This window comes from Cryptomeria japonica, chromosome 2 (genome assembly GCF_030272615.1).
Source record: "Cryptomeria japonica chromosome 2, Sugi_1.0, whole genome shotgun sequence".
NCBI classification, from domain to species: Eukaryota; Viridiplantae; Streptophyta; class Pinopsida; order Cupressales; family Cupressaceae; genus Cryptomeria; species Cryptomeria japonica.
Window position 1 is genome coordinate 54,789,996 of NC_081406.1, and position 13,737 is coordinate 54,803,732.

Sequence of the window (13,737 nt, forward strand, 5' to 3'; positions counted from 1 at the left end):
TGTGCTTAAACTTTGTGCAAAAATATTTAACATGTACAATTCAAAGATTGCATCAAACAGAAGTTTCAAATGTAACTATATAGATTACAACATAGACACTAACTTTACCGGTTGTTTCTTGCACACTCAATATCTTGTACAATGTTCTTTTATGTTTATTGTTATTATATATTCAAAGCATTTTGTTGACCTGTCTCTTTCTTTTATTGTAATATTTTGAATGCTTTTAGATACGTTTTGATACTTGGTCCAGACACACTTATGCTTCTCATTAATGTTGAACTGTAAAATAAAATGCAAGTTTTGAGCTTCCAACAGCTTTCATATTCTTCTTTGTATTCATTCAATTTATGTAAATGTTTGTTGCCTTATATGTTCTCTCCAATATTTACCGCCATGCATAAAGATAAATATCTCCATTTATGTATCGCGATATACAAAGATACCTATAGATTTCTATGTGCATTTACATATATTTCCATACACATACATGCATACATATGGTCCTCCACAGCTGCATACTCACATACATACAACCATATATGCATCTCTATACATGTACATACAAAGGAAGGCATTCACAACAGATATATATACACATGAACAATCTTATATATCTTGAAAGTTATGTGCCTGCATACATAAGTAAATCCATCTGCAACATCTTTTTTATGTGCATGTATGCACCACTGCATAAATGATTGTATGTATGTGCTTGTGCTTCTGTATAGAAATACGTACACATGTATGTGTATATCATGAAAATTGGTATATACATTTATAAAGAAAAACCATACAAGCACATTGTGACATAGCTGCAAAGTACCACACACCTATAAACATGCTCACACAAAGGAAGCCACTCACGGTACATAGATATGAACATACACAACATTGTGTCTCTTGAAAGTTATGTACCTACATATGTAAGTAACCTTGTCTCTAGCCATATTCTTTTATGTGCATACATGTCTCAATGCATGTATAGTTATCTGTATGGTCATGTGCTTAATCTTTGTGCAAAAGTATTTAACATGTGCAATTAAAAGATTGCATCAAACAGAAGTTTCAAATGTAACTATATAGATTACAACATAGAGACTATCTTTACCGGTTGTTTCTTCCACACTCAACATCTTATATGCTCTGTTCATTTAAATTCTCTTAAATATTAATGCAGAACACACCACAAGGATGCAATCTTAGGAAAGCGAAAAAAAGAGAACAAAATTGTCGCTATTATGCACAACATAGAGAACAAATCTCTAAAAAGCGTCGCCTGGAGCGAATGAAACACAAAATGCTCTTGCCTACACCTCCACCATGCGACACCCCACAGATGATCGATTCAGATTCGCCTATTTTGAATCAAAGCCTTCCTTTCTCATCTGGCCAGACCAGTATTGTATCACAGCAAATACAACAACCTTCATTGCATAGTAGCAAACTACAACAGAAACATGTAACACAAAACAGGCAACCTCTATACCATCAGACAATATTGCAGCCTACAACAACACAACAATGCACAACAAATTGTTTCTCTTCTGTGCAGTACATTCAAACATTGCAAGCCTTCCACCATTGCATTGATTCGCTGTCCATGCTTCAAACATGTAGTATTTGTAAGGAAAGATATATTGGAATGCTGCTATGTGGGAACCAACAACATATTATTTGTTCAAGATGCTTTTCTGAAAATGGTGTTCATCGTTTCTCCTTAGCAAATAACTTAGACCCAGGCGAGCAACCTGTTGTGTTAAAAAAACTTACACAAGTAGAAGAGATGATTATAGCTAGGGTTGCTCCTGTTTTGCAAGTCAGACATGGAAAAGGTGGCCAATACAAATATTCTGGTCACACAATAAGTTTTCCCCAAGATATTTCAGAAATTGCAAAGCTTTTGCCACGAAGACTAAAAGACCTTGAAGTTCTTATTGTCCACCGAAGTAATATACAAGGCACAAAATATGATTGTTATGTGAATAAATTCCATGTTATGGATGCATTGAGCTATAAAATACAACATGACCAATACTATAATGATGTTGTCATAGACTTTGATGCTGTCAACCTGCTTCCTAATACTACAACAGATATATCAAATATGCTACGCTCTTTAGAAGAACATACTGATGTAACAGGTATTCCACCAACAGAAGACCTTCTGGACAATTGCAATGAATATGATGCAAATATGTCATCATCTTTTGTTCCAAAACTGCCTACTCCACCCCGTGAACTAGATACAGTTAAGAGAACCTTGCAGTTAGATGCTAATACTAATAATAATATCCCTTGGCCTGAAATAAACTTGTCTCCGATAAATGAATATAATACAATAGGCTTGTTAAGCATGGCATTCCCAACCCTTTTCCCATCTGGAGTTGCACTTCCACTACAGCCACGTATCAAGCATGTTCATTTACATGAATATGCTCTCCACTTACTTAGATATGCTGATCAAAGATTTGGGCAGCATGTTAGATTCCGATATTATATTTACAATCTAATTATGAGACATCGTTCGCAACAATCTGCAACTATCTTCATTAAAACTAATTTGGGAGAGTCTATCCCAACCACTATCGAAGCACTCCATGGACGATTGCAAAACACTCCTGATGATCAGCTGCCTAGCCAATTGTTGCGCTTTGGTGCAACGCTTCGAGGCACCAGTGCATATTGGCGTAAATCTAGAAAAGAGCTTACTGCAATGATCTCCCAATTGGGGCCCCCAACACTGTTCTTTACATTAAGTTCAGCTGATACCAAATGGCCTGATTTGCATAGGGTTTTCTCTGAAAATGATGGCCAAACCACACAGTTTACAAGAAAACAACTTACAGACCATGTGATCTGCAATCCACATATAACAACATTATACCTTCACAACAGATTTACAATATTTCATGAAGAAATTATTCAAAAGTTGTTCCAAGCAAAGGATCATTGGTATAGGTATGAATGGCAACATCGAGGCTCAGGCCATATTCATGGCTTCTTATGGCTCCCTGGAGCACCAAATATGGAGACCATTAATTGGACAGATGATAATGAGGTGCAAATGGCAAAAACTTTCTTCGACCAATATGTTTCTGCTTGGAATCCTCGCATTGTAGCAGACCGCATGAATGCAATGCACTACTTAATACTGGATGACCCTCGCCTAGCTGATACAAAAAAAATCTTCGCCATGGATGCTGCATTGGATTATGAAGCATTGCTTAATACTTTACAGAGACACACAAAATGTACAGAACAAACATGCCTCAAGAAAAAAGGTCCCACATTTGAATGTCGTTACAAAGCTCCATGGGTTCAACAAGAGATGTCTACATTGACAGTTGACAATGACAACAACCCATGTTATAAACCTGCAAGGAATGATGATCGTTTAAATATTCATAATCCTTGGATGCTTTCACTATGGAGAGCTAATATCGATTGTCAACCAGTCACTTCAAAAAAAGTTGTCCTCCAATACATTTCAAAGTATGCTTCAAAATCAGAAAACAAATCGCAATCCTATATTGAAATGCTGAAAACAATACTAAATACAAGTAAATCTGAAGATAGCATTTTATTAACATATCAAAAATTTATGATGGGCATAGTAGTAGACCGTGATATCAGTGCACAAGAAACTTGCCATATGTTACAGAAATTGCCTCTTCTAAGTTGTAGCCGACAATTTGTCTCTCTGAATGTTGGCAGAAAAATACTGCACTGTGTCATAAAATCAGATAATGGAGCTGACCTTTCCACAACTTATATCCATGCTTATATGCAGCGCCCTTTTGAATTAAATGCAACAAATTTGCTACAATCAGCACAAGGGTTTTCCTATAATTCTCAACGCAAAAAAACAAAATGGCACATCAGGGATAAAAAAGCAATTGTGACTGTATATCCTCAGTTTACAGAGCCTCCAAATGAAGATACCAATCAGTTTGAGATTTTTTGTTTGTCTGAATTGCTGCTATACAAACCATTCCGTGACATCCCAACTGAAATAGGAGCTTCAAAGGAACAAATTATAAAAAATTGGAAAAACTTTAAAAAGACAAATTACAACCGTTTGGGAAATCAACAGATTATAGATGATTGCACCCTTCCAAATGAAGATGACAATGACAATAATGGTTCCCAACATCAAGATGATACAAATCTGTACGAGTGGGAGCAACTCTCACAAATGGGAGCTTCAAATAACTTTGTCCAGAATGATCTACAAATGCTAGGCCGTCGTGATTACGATATTAGCCACTTTTGGGAAGCAACTGTTGTGGTTGATCAACTAGACTCCACTGCCCTTTAGTTCATAGCTACAAGCAAGCTAAAATCCCAACACACTAGCATGCAAATCTCCAGCCAAGACACAAAAAAAAACCAGCTATCACCTCAGCAAAAAGTTGCGCTCAACATCATTCTACAACATCATAATAATCAATCTGCAACAACACCTTTACGAATGATTGTTCAAGGCACTGCTGGCACTGGTAAATCATTTTTAATAGATTGTATTAGAAAAGAATTAAACATATCTCCACCTATGACGGCAAACCCATTGCTTGTTTTAGCACCAACAGGAGTTGCTGCATTTAATATACAAGCGACAACAATCCATGCAGGGTTGCGCATACCTATAAGAGAAATGCATCCTTTGACAGGGCAATCATTAATGACATTGCAAGAGCAATTGAAACATATCAAATATATTCTGATAGACGAAATGAGCTTTTTGGGCCCGAAACTACTACTTAAGATAGATAACCGTTTACGCCAAGCATTCCCTAACAAACAACATGACAACTTTGGTGGCGTGTCCATGATTCTTGTTGGTGATCTTGCTCAGCTTCCCCCTGTTATGGATAAACCTATATATGCTTCACACTCTACAGCCCTCAGTTTATGGCATTCTTTTACTATTGTCATAACATTGGACACTATTTTCCGCCAGCAAGGTGCATCTATAAGACAACAACAATTCAGAGCACTTCTTCACAACTTAAGAAATGCTCAAGCACTCCAACATGATTGGCAGTTTCTAATGTGCCAGACAAATGCAACATTAACTATTCAACAAAAGAAAGATTTTGACTCTTCAATCCACCTGTTTGCAACAAATGAATCTGCACGCTTGCATAACAGGAAAATGCTCAAAGAATTAAATTTGCCTGTCGCTCTAAGTTTAGCTAAAATTGCTAAGCAAACAAATACTGAATATGACACCAATGAACAGCTACCATTGGAAGTATTACTTTCTATTGATCAGCAAGTGATGTTAATAGCTAACTTGTGGATCAAAGTTGGCCTTGTTAATGGTGCTATTGGTCTCATAAAACAAATTGTATATGAAAACAATACAAAACCACCAGACTTGCCAAAATATGTGGTTGTCCAATTCAATGATTATAATGGACCTCCATGGGATATAGCACATCCAAAAGACATACCCATTTTGCCAATAACGCGAGGTAGGCGTACGCAAGTGCCTTTAACAATGTCTTGGGCCATCACTATTCACAAATCCCAAGGTCTTACATTAGATACAACTACCATTGACATAGGTAATACTGAAAAGCAAGGCCTCACATTCACAGCTATTTCCAGAGTGAAGACAATTGATGGAATACGGATCGAACCACCATTCTCTTTTGAAAGGTTTTCCAAACTACAAAATAATCCTTATACAACCATTAGAAAGAAAGAAGAAACTCGTTTGCAGCTACTCTCTGCGCAAACAGACATCTATTCACCTTAAAAACTTTTGCTCCAAAACCATCTTTCTTACATTCCTCTACTTTCAACAAGGTAATTACAATTTTACATTGTCATAACTCTTCACAACATGCACTTTCTTAATCATCCCTCATACTAACTCTTTTTCCCTCGCTGTTCATTTTAGATTCCATTCATTCTAAGACATCCTCCATGCTGCATTGAACACCACACACAAGTCTTCCTATCTATACACTCTTCAATGATTGTCTACAGATATATCAGGTATAATACAGCTGCAATGCATTGCGCATTCACATCGCTCACTGCTCCAACATATATAGCTATCTCAGGTATGATATGTCACTTTTATTGCTTAGAATGTACTCTGTTAACAAACTTTTATACTAATCAATGTCAATTATACAAAGTTATACACAATAAAAACAATGCTATGCTTAGTACGTTCTTTTTGACTGCAAAACATCTATTCCTCACCCCATAATTAAATTTCTAAGTATTTTAACACTAAAATGAGTATATTTCTAATCAGTTTAAAACTTTATACAACTCGAACATTTGTAACAGCTTTTATCAATCTCATTGTTAGACGAACTGTGTATTATACCTCTGATTAGTTTTGTTACAAAAGTGTCTCTTCATTTCAAAAGTTACTGCTACAACATAAACAACTCCCCCAGGTATGATATTTACATTTTTTTGGCTTCAAGCATACTTTATTGACACCTTTTACTGCTCTAACATTGCTCTCTGTCACTTTTAACTAACTTCCCTCCTTGTACGCCAGCTACAGTACATTGCCTCTCCAGTGCAAACCTTCTCAATCAACCATTCAGTCTACTTTTCCTACTGCAAATTGAAGGTATGCATACCTACCCAACACATATAGTTTACATTCTCTTCTTTTTATGTGGCCATGTAATTCTTTCAAGGCATATTCTAACAAATCTTCGAATAAAATCAATTAATAAACAAACTTCTCTTTACCATGCCACTTCAGTTGTTTTGGCACATAAATTGTATATATGTTGAATTTAATAAACTAATTCTATTGCTTCTTTTTGTTGTAGAGATACATATTAACAAAGAACAACATACCCATGCTTGCACACTTCTCACTTTTCAAGTTAGCACTGGTTGTAGCTAAAAAGTCTTCTCAATGTCAATTATACAAAGTTATACACAAAAAAAACAATGCTATGCTTACTCTGTTCTTTTTCCCTACAAAACATCAACTTTCTAACTCTTTTAAAACTAAAATGAATATATTTCTAATCAGTTTTAAACTTTACACTACTCAAACATTTCTAACAGCTTTTATTAATCTCGTTGTTAGAGCATCTGTGTATTATCCTCTGATAAATTTTGTTACAAAAATGTTTCTTCCATTCAAAACTGACTGCTGCAACATAAACAACTCACCCAGGTATGACATAACAATGCTATGCTTAGTCTGTTTTTTTTCTTTGTTTTTTTTATATGCAAAGATAGAAGAGAGAGAAATAATAGTATCTAAGTTTCTATATATGCTATGAAACATTTGTTTCAATGTATACCACTATTAAGCTCCATCTCACAATATCAGAAATATCTATCTATACAATTTCACAGTTAAATAGAAGACGACATAAAACTTGTGGATGACTGCATCTTTCCCTCTCATCTGAAACTTTTGTTTTACAAATACTTTCCACATGTGATTTCAAAGGAAGGATGCAAGGCCTGCAACACACTAGGCAACCTGAGCCAATCTCAAAGCCTCCAATTTCCATATACCAGTTTTCAGCATTAGGCCATAGCAGGTAACGGCTTATAATAGAAAACCATAGCCCAATTTTCTATTTGCAATGCAAATGCATTATTGTAACTTCTTAATTATTAAAACCTCCTCGTACATTATTTGATTAGAATTTATGTTTCGTAATGTACATTGCTACTTTTTGAATGATAAAAGATTCTTTTCCTGCTAATGCATATCAACATACAAAGTTATTATTACAAGATTCACATATGTTATTTTATTACAAATTATGTTTCATACTGTACATTGGCACTTTTCGAGTAATTAAATATTCTTTCCCTGCCAGAGCATATCAAGATATGAAGGTGACTTGCTGGCAAAATGCTACTTTACAAAGCACAAGTTAGTACCGGATGCATTCCATGCAGCCCTGAAGAGAAAGATACAGATACAATTAGCTTTCTAACTCTTTTAACACTAAAATGAATATATTTCTAATCAGTTTTAAACTTTACACTGCTTAAACATTTCTAACAGCTTTTATTATTCTCATTCTTACAGCACCTGTGTATTATCCTCTAGTGACTTTAGTTACAAAAGTCTCTGTTCCATTCAAAAGTCACTACTGCAACATTAACAACTCACCCAGGTATGACATTAACTTCCCTTTGTCACGCCACTTCAGTTCTTTTAGCACATGAATTGTATATATGTTGAATTTAAGAAACTAACCATATTTCTTCTTTTTGTTGTAGAGATACATATTAACAGACAACAACATACCCATGATTGCACTCCATCTCGATTACAACCAAACATTTTCTGGTCATATCTAAATTTATACTTTATATCTGCTTTCCAACTTTACCAAATTAAACCTTCTGACATGCCTTTCTTCAATGCAGGCAAAACCTTTGACCAACCACACTAAATCACCTTTCCTATTTCACCAATATCCATTCATTTTGTTCCCCATATTTCAGGTCATATTCCTTTTGGTTTCTTAAAATAATTCACATTTGACCATTATAGCTATTGACCACTTCTCCCATTCTTTATTCTAATGTTTTATCTCCTCATTGCAAACAGATTTAAATATCTCAAATCTATGACTGTGTTGCCCTTGCAAAAATTCCAGACAACAAACAAAAAAATTTGGGGTGTTTTCAACCTTCACTGCATTCCAGATTTATGACACTAATCAGGTCAGTTACAAATTTCAATCCTTCTTTTTGTTGTACACAAACATATTAACAAATAACAACATACCCATGCTTGCACACTTCTAACTTTTCAAGTTAGCACTGGTTGTAGCTAAAAACTCTTGTCAATGTCGATTATACAAAGTTATACACACAAAAAAAAATGCTATACTTACTTTGTACTTTTTCTTTGCAAAACATCAACTTTCTAACTCTTTTAACACTAAAATGAATATATTTCTAATCAGTTTTAAACTTTACACTGTTCAAACATTTCTAACAACTTTTATTGATCTCATTGTTACAGCATCTGTGTATTATCCTCTGATAACTTTTGTTACAAAACTATTTGTTCCATTCAAAACTCGCTGCTGCAACATAAACAACTCACCCAGGTATGACATAACAATGCTATGCTTAGTCTGTTCTTTTTCTTTGTTTTTTTTAATATGCATAGATAGAAAAGAAAGAAATAATACTATCTAAGTTTCTGTATATGCTATAAAAAATTTCTTTCAATGTACACCAATATTAAGCTCCATCTCACAGTATCAGAAATATTTATCTGTACAATTTCACAGTTAAATAGAAGACAACATAAAACCTGTGCATCACTGCATCTTTCCCTCTCATATGAAACTTCTGTTTTGCAAATACTTTCCAGCTGTGATTTCAAAGGAAGGATCCAAGGCCTGCAACACACCAGGCAACTTGAGCCAATCTCAAAGCCTCCAATTTCCATATGCCAGTTTTGAGGATTGCGGCATGGCAGGTAACGGCTTATAATATAAAACCATAGCCCAATTTTCTATTTGCAATGCAAATGCATTATTGTAACTTGTTAATTATTAAAAGCTTCTCATACGTTAATGCCCTATTTTTAAAAACATTAACTTGTTTCTTCATTTGGAATCATATTTGTATGAAAAAAAGTCTAGCTTGCTTCTTTTATGTTGAACAAAATTTAGCTTGCTTCTTCTAAGTTTGAAGGATCGGAGGGTTGTTGAAAGTTTAATTAATTGTTGTGATTTTGTGTGTAACACGTATATTTGTAACTAAGGGTTCAGTATACTTTTACATTATCATACATGCCGACTGTTTTCTCCCATTTTTTTGTTGCAAATATGTGTGGCGAACAAGAAAGTGGTCAGAGGATCAACATCCATTCACCCATTTCAGGTCTGTATACCTCAATCATCTTAATTTTTCAACATTGTTATTTGCCAATCATTTATTCTATGTATAATCAGTGACCTGTAGATTTATGGTTCATATTTACAGTAGAGTGATTTAGAATGATTATGATAATTGAAGATAGATATAATCATTTACTTATTTGAGAAAGGCATAGGATAAACGTAGTCATTATAAGCTTGGACCCCTTACAATGATCACAAGTTTGAAAATTAGCAACCATTAGAATTACATTGAGAAAATGCTATTAGCTTTGATGGCAACGCCTAGGATTTTATGGAGAATAAGCACAACATATACAAAGCACATTGCGAGAAGGCCATGCATGCAAAAATCGGTTGTATTTTCACCTAACGAAAGTTTAGTTTCAACAGTATTTTAACTTCAAATTTTATTTCTGTGACAAAAACAAACGTTTGTGATTCCTTTGATGTTACCATTTGTTTCAACATTTCTTAACTTTTCATAGATTTCCGTAATTTTGGGTCGAACACTCGTACTCTGATTGTGCCATTCTTTTCCATATCCTCATTTATGTCATGTTTTACTATTTTCCTTGTTTAACTCGGTGCGTTGTGGTACAAAATGTGTCTTTCTGCAATACAGTCCGGTATATTTCAATAAATAGTTAAAACCTTTTTAAACTAGAGAAATACCTCGAATTAAAGCTGATTTTAGGCTTCAGTTCTCCGGTTAACTCAAGCAATGAAGACTTGAGCTTGTTTGAACAAAGACAGAGAAGGAAAATTTTCACATTTCGTGGTGGTACTTGGGACTAGTGTACAATGGCAATGAACCTTTCTAGGTTTATAAAATGTGTGCCAGTGGGAGATGGAGTTGTTGGGAAAAGTTGCATGCTTATTTGCTACACCAGCAACAATTTCCCTGCTGTGAGTTCGTTGAATTACCGCTTACTGTTTATTGTACCGTTTTTACTTAGTTTTATCTTGTGGCCACATTTTGGGGTTCTTTATGTTGCTTATACTGGTTGTACTCTCAAGTCCTGTTAATCCATTTAAGGCATCTATAGATTTTAATATAATTTCTCCTTTTCTTCTTTCAATACTTTCAGCTTGTAAACATGGATTTTTATTTGTCTTTGCATCCTTGTAGGACTATATACCAACAGTATTTGATAACTTCAGTGCAAATGTAGTTATTGATGGAAACACTGTAAATTTGGGTTTATGGGACACGACAGGTAATATTTTTCCCAACGAGTGGATAACTCTATTAATTGTTTAGTTGGCTTATTCTATTCTTGTAGATGTTTTTTCAATGGTTTGAGATGCATTTATTAAACTAGGCATGCTTGAGAAACTATTTTTTGGGCTACAAAAAATTTGAAGCACATTCTTGAGATTTGTGAAAATAGCTCATAGTTAACTATTCCCTAGGATCTTTACACCACAAAATCACCACGTGTACTGTGGATTTAGTAGCCACCTTATTGTCATGGGATAATTTGGTCCTGGGTCACATACTTATGAATGGCCTCCTTTACGATTACACCAGAATCTCCTGTGTACTATGCATGAGAATGTTTTGGTTTATTTATTTTTTTGCCTTTGCGGGGATGCATTTAATTTTACTAAGGAGGTTTCTGGCTTTATCTCTCTAGTTCAGGAAGACTACAATAGGCTGAGGCCGCTCAGTTATAGAAGAGAAGATGTGTTTGTCCTAGCATTCTCTTTAGTAAGCAGGGCTAGCTATGAAAATGTTTCTAAAAAGGTATAGCTATTTATTTGTGTCAGGATGTACTTTCTGGTTATGCAAGCATTAAATGAATTTTAGTTTACTCTTATTTTCAACTGTAAGAAATAGTTTAATAGAAAAAGTTCGTGATTACTTTTTCCTGCAGTGGGTAACTGAGTTGCGGCATTATGCTCCTGGTGTGCCAGTTGTTTTGGTCGGAGCAAAATTAGGTATATAAAATTTTGAACTTTTTTTGGCTATAAAGATGCTATATCAATTATTGTAATCTCTACAAGTAGTGTAAGTATATTCCTTGGTGTTTTATTCAGATCCAAAAATGTTCGTTTAATATCTCGACTCTTATTTGATATGCAGATCTTCGTGAGGATAAACATTACTTATCTGACCATCCTGGTTCAGTACCTGCAACAACTGCAGAAGCATGTTTCTTACTTTGAAAAGTTATTTTCTTATTTTTACCTTGTATTATGCATTCAAGTTTTGAGTATCATTGCTACATTTCATTCAATGTTCCCCTTTGCTGAAATCCACTATGTTTAACAACTGAATTCAATGAATGAGCATAACTTGCTGCTTTCTCTTCACCCTTGTGCAAATTTGTCACTCAAATATTAATATTTTCTATACAAAGTTTCGTTTCTGCTATGATGCATTTTTTTGGCGGTAATTTGGTAAAACATAGATAAAATAAATTTGGAAAATTCACACTTTCAAAAAAATACTGCACATATTTCTGCTTCATTAACAAAACCAGTTCCCCAAACCATTTTACCTATCGGCTTCCCGTTGCACGCACACTAGCGTGCAACTGCTAGTTATGATAGTCATATATACTTTCAGACACGTTTATAGCTCTGAATGCAATGAACTCTCATTATATTACACACTTGCACCTTCTACAACTTATAACTCACCATAGTAGAGAATTTATAGCCTCACATAGCCCCCTTTATCATTGTCCACACACATACAAGCATTATCCAAGGTCTAGACCTGCCATTTACATAAACATTTTTTATTAGCTATATGATGGAAACTCATTATTTAGACACATTTACTCTCTTTGCATATTTCTCATCACTCATGGATCGTGATACAAATATACGTTAATCCTAAAGCATAAACCTTAAAACGTCTTACATGATTAAATATGAGGGAGGGATGTAAGTGCTAAATGATATAGAAAATACTTAGAGAGAGAGAGAGAGACATGAATCCTTAAATGTATAAATGCTAGCAAAGAATCATATTTTGATCACTTCAACATTAAAAATAAGCAAAAGTTTGAGTGAGCATTAAAACTATTTAAAACATTTATGGTCACTCTTAATAATAAATATTCTTATGCTTTATTATTTAAACAATTTAAACAATTTATGTCATTAATACACATTATACATATATATAGACCTCAATAAGGTCATAATAGTATAAATAATGTGAGAATTTCATATAATTTAATAAAGCCTACAATACATTATAGGTATATGATAAATGTCTTAATAAAGCCATATAGGCATATGATGATATGCATTAGAAAAATACAAATAAACACCTACATGACATAAATACATATACCATAATGTCAAGAAATAAATACATGTGGGCCTCATTAAACAATTGGTGACTCTCACTCTACTAGGAAGACGTAGAAGCAACATGCCACAACTGATAACTCTCTCCACCAATTAAGTCTCCTAGACTCAATACTTCTTTGTAACTCCACCTATCAATTTACAATTAATCAATATACATATTAGCATAGAAAACTGGATTAAAAAAATGACATATAAGCAAAAAAATCATTTACCACAGGTTTATGATTCTCAATCATTAATCATTATTGGCATAACTACCTTTGAGGCATAGAAGAGAAAACTATTGTTGTGATGCCCATCTCAATTTACCTATGACCATTATAAACTAAACTCGTCAATTCAAAATAATAAAAAGGCTATCTAATCATAACATTATTTGCATATATGATTAAAATAGAAAAGCTTATTTCACTGCAAATAGAGAATTGAATACTAGCACCAATGTGCTCCAACACAGAGGTCCCATATCCATCTATTCATCTTAAATTATCATTTTAAGATTAACTAATATATAAAAATAATTCACAAGTGGTATATTTGA

General features: G+C 34.1%; 3 protein-coding genes and 1 long non-coding RNA gene across 4 annotated transcripts; all 4 read left to right on the forward strand.

The window, feature by feature from the left end:
* The first annotated feature begins 1,174 nt into the window (after positions 1–1,174).
* LOC131073689 (uncharacterized) lies at positions 1,175–4,321 on the forward strand. The gene has a single exon (XM_058010191.2). The coding sequence runs from the start codon at positions 1,175–1,177 to the stop codon at positions 4,319–4,321; it is 3,147 nt and encodes a 1,048-aa protein (XP_057866174.2).
* A 153-nt stretch (positions 4,322–4,474) lies between these two features.
* On the forward strand, positions 4,475–5,767 carry LOC131073690 (uncharacterized). Its single transcript, XM_058010192.2, has one exon. It carries the CDS (start codon positions 4,475–4,477, stop codon positions 5,765–5,767), a length of 1,293 nt encoding a protein of 430 aa, XP_057866175.2.
* Positions 5,768–7,829: 2,062 nt separating this feature from the next.
* LOC131873680 (uncharacterized) lies at positions 7,830–8,613 on the forward strand. Its single transcript, XR_009371609.1, has 5 exons — positions 7,830–7,888; positions 8,048–8,135; positions 8,242–8,311; positions 8,392–8,469; positions 8,576–8,613. It is a non-coding gene; the product is annotated as an uncharacterized LOC131873680 (long non-coding RNA).
* A 1,465-nt stretch (positions 8,614–10,078) lies between these two features.
* On the forward strand, positions 10,079–12,082 carry LOC131073672 (rac-like GTP-binding protein 3). Its single transcript, XM_058010177.2, has 5 exons — positions 10,079–10,772; positions 10,996–11,083; positions 11,504–11,613; positions 11,744–11,807; positions 11,953–12,082. Exons 1-5 carry the CDS (start codon positions 10,668–10,670, stop codon positions 12,033–12,035), a joined length of 450 nt encoding a protein of 149 aa, XP_057866160.2. The 5' UTR covers positions 10,079–10,667; the 3' UTR covers positions 12,036–12,082.
* The last annotated feature ends 1,655 nt before the right edge of the window (positions 12,083–13,737 follow it).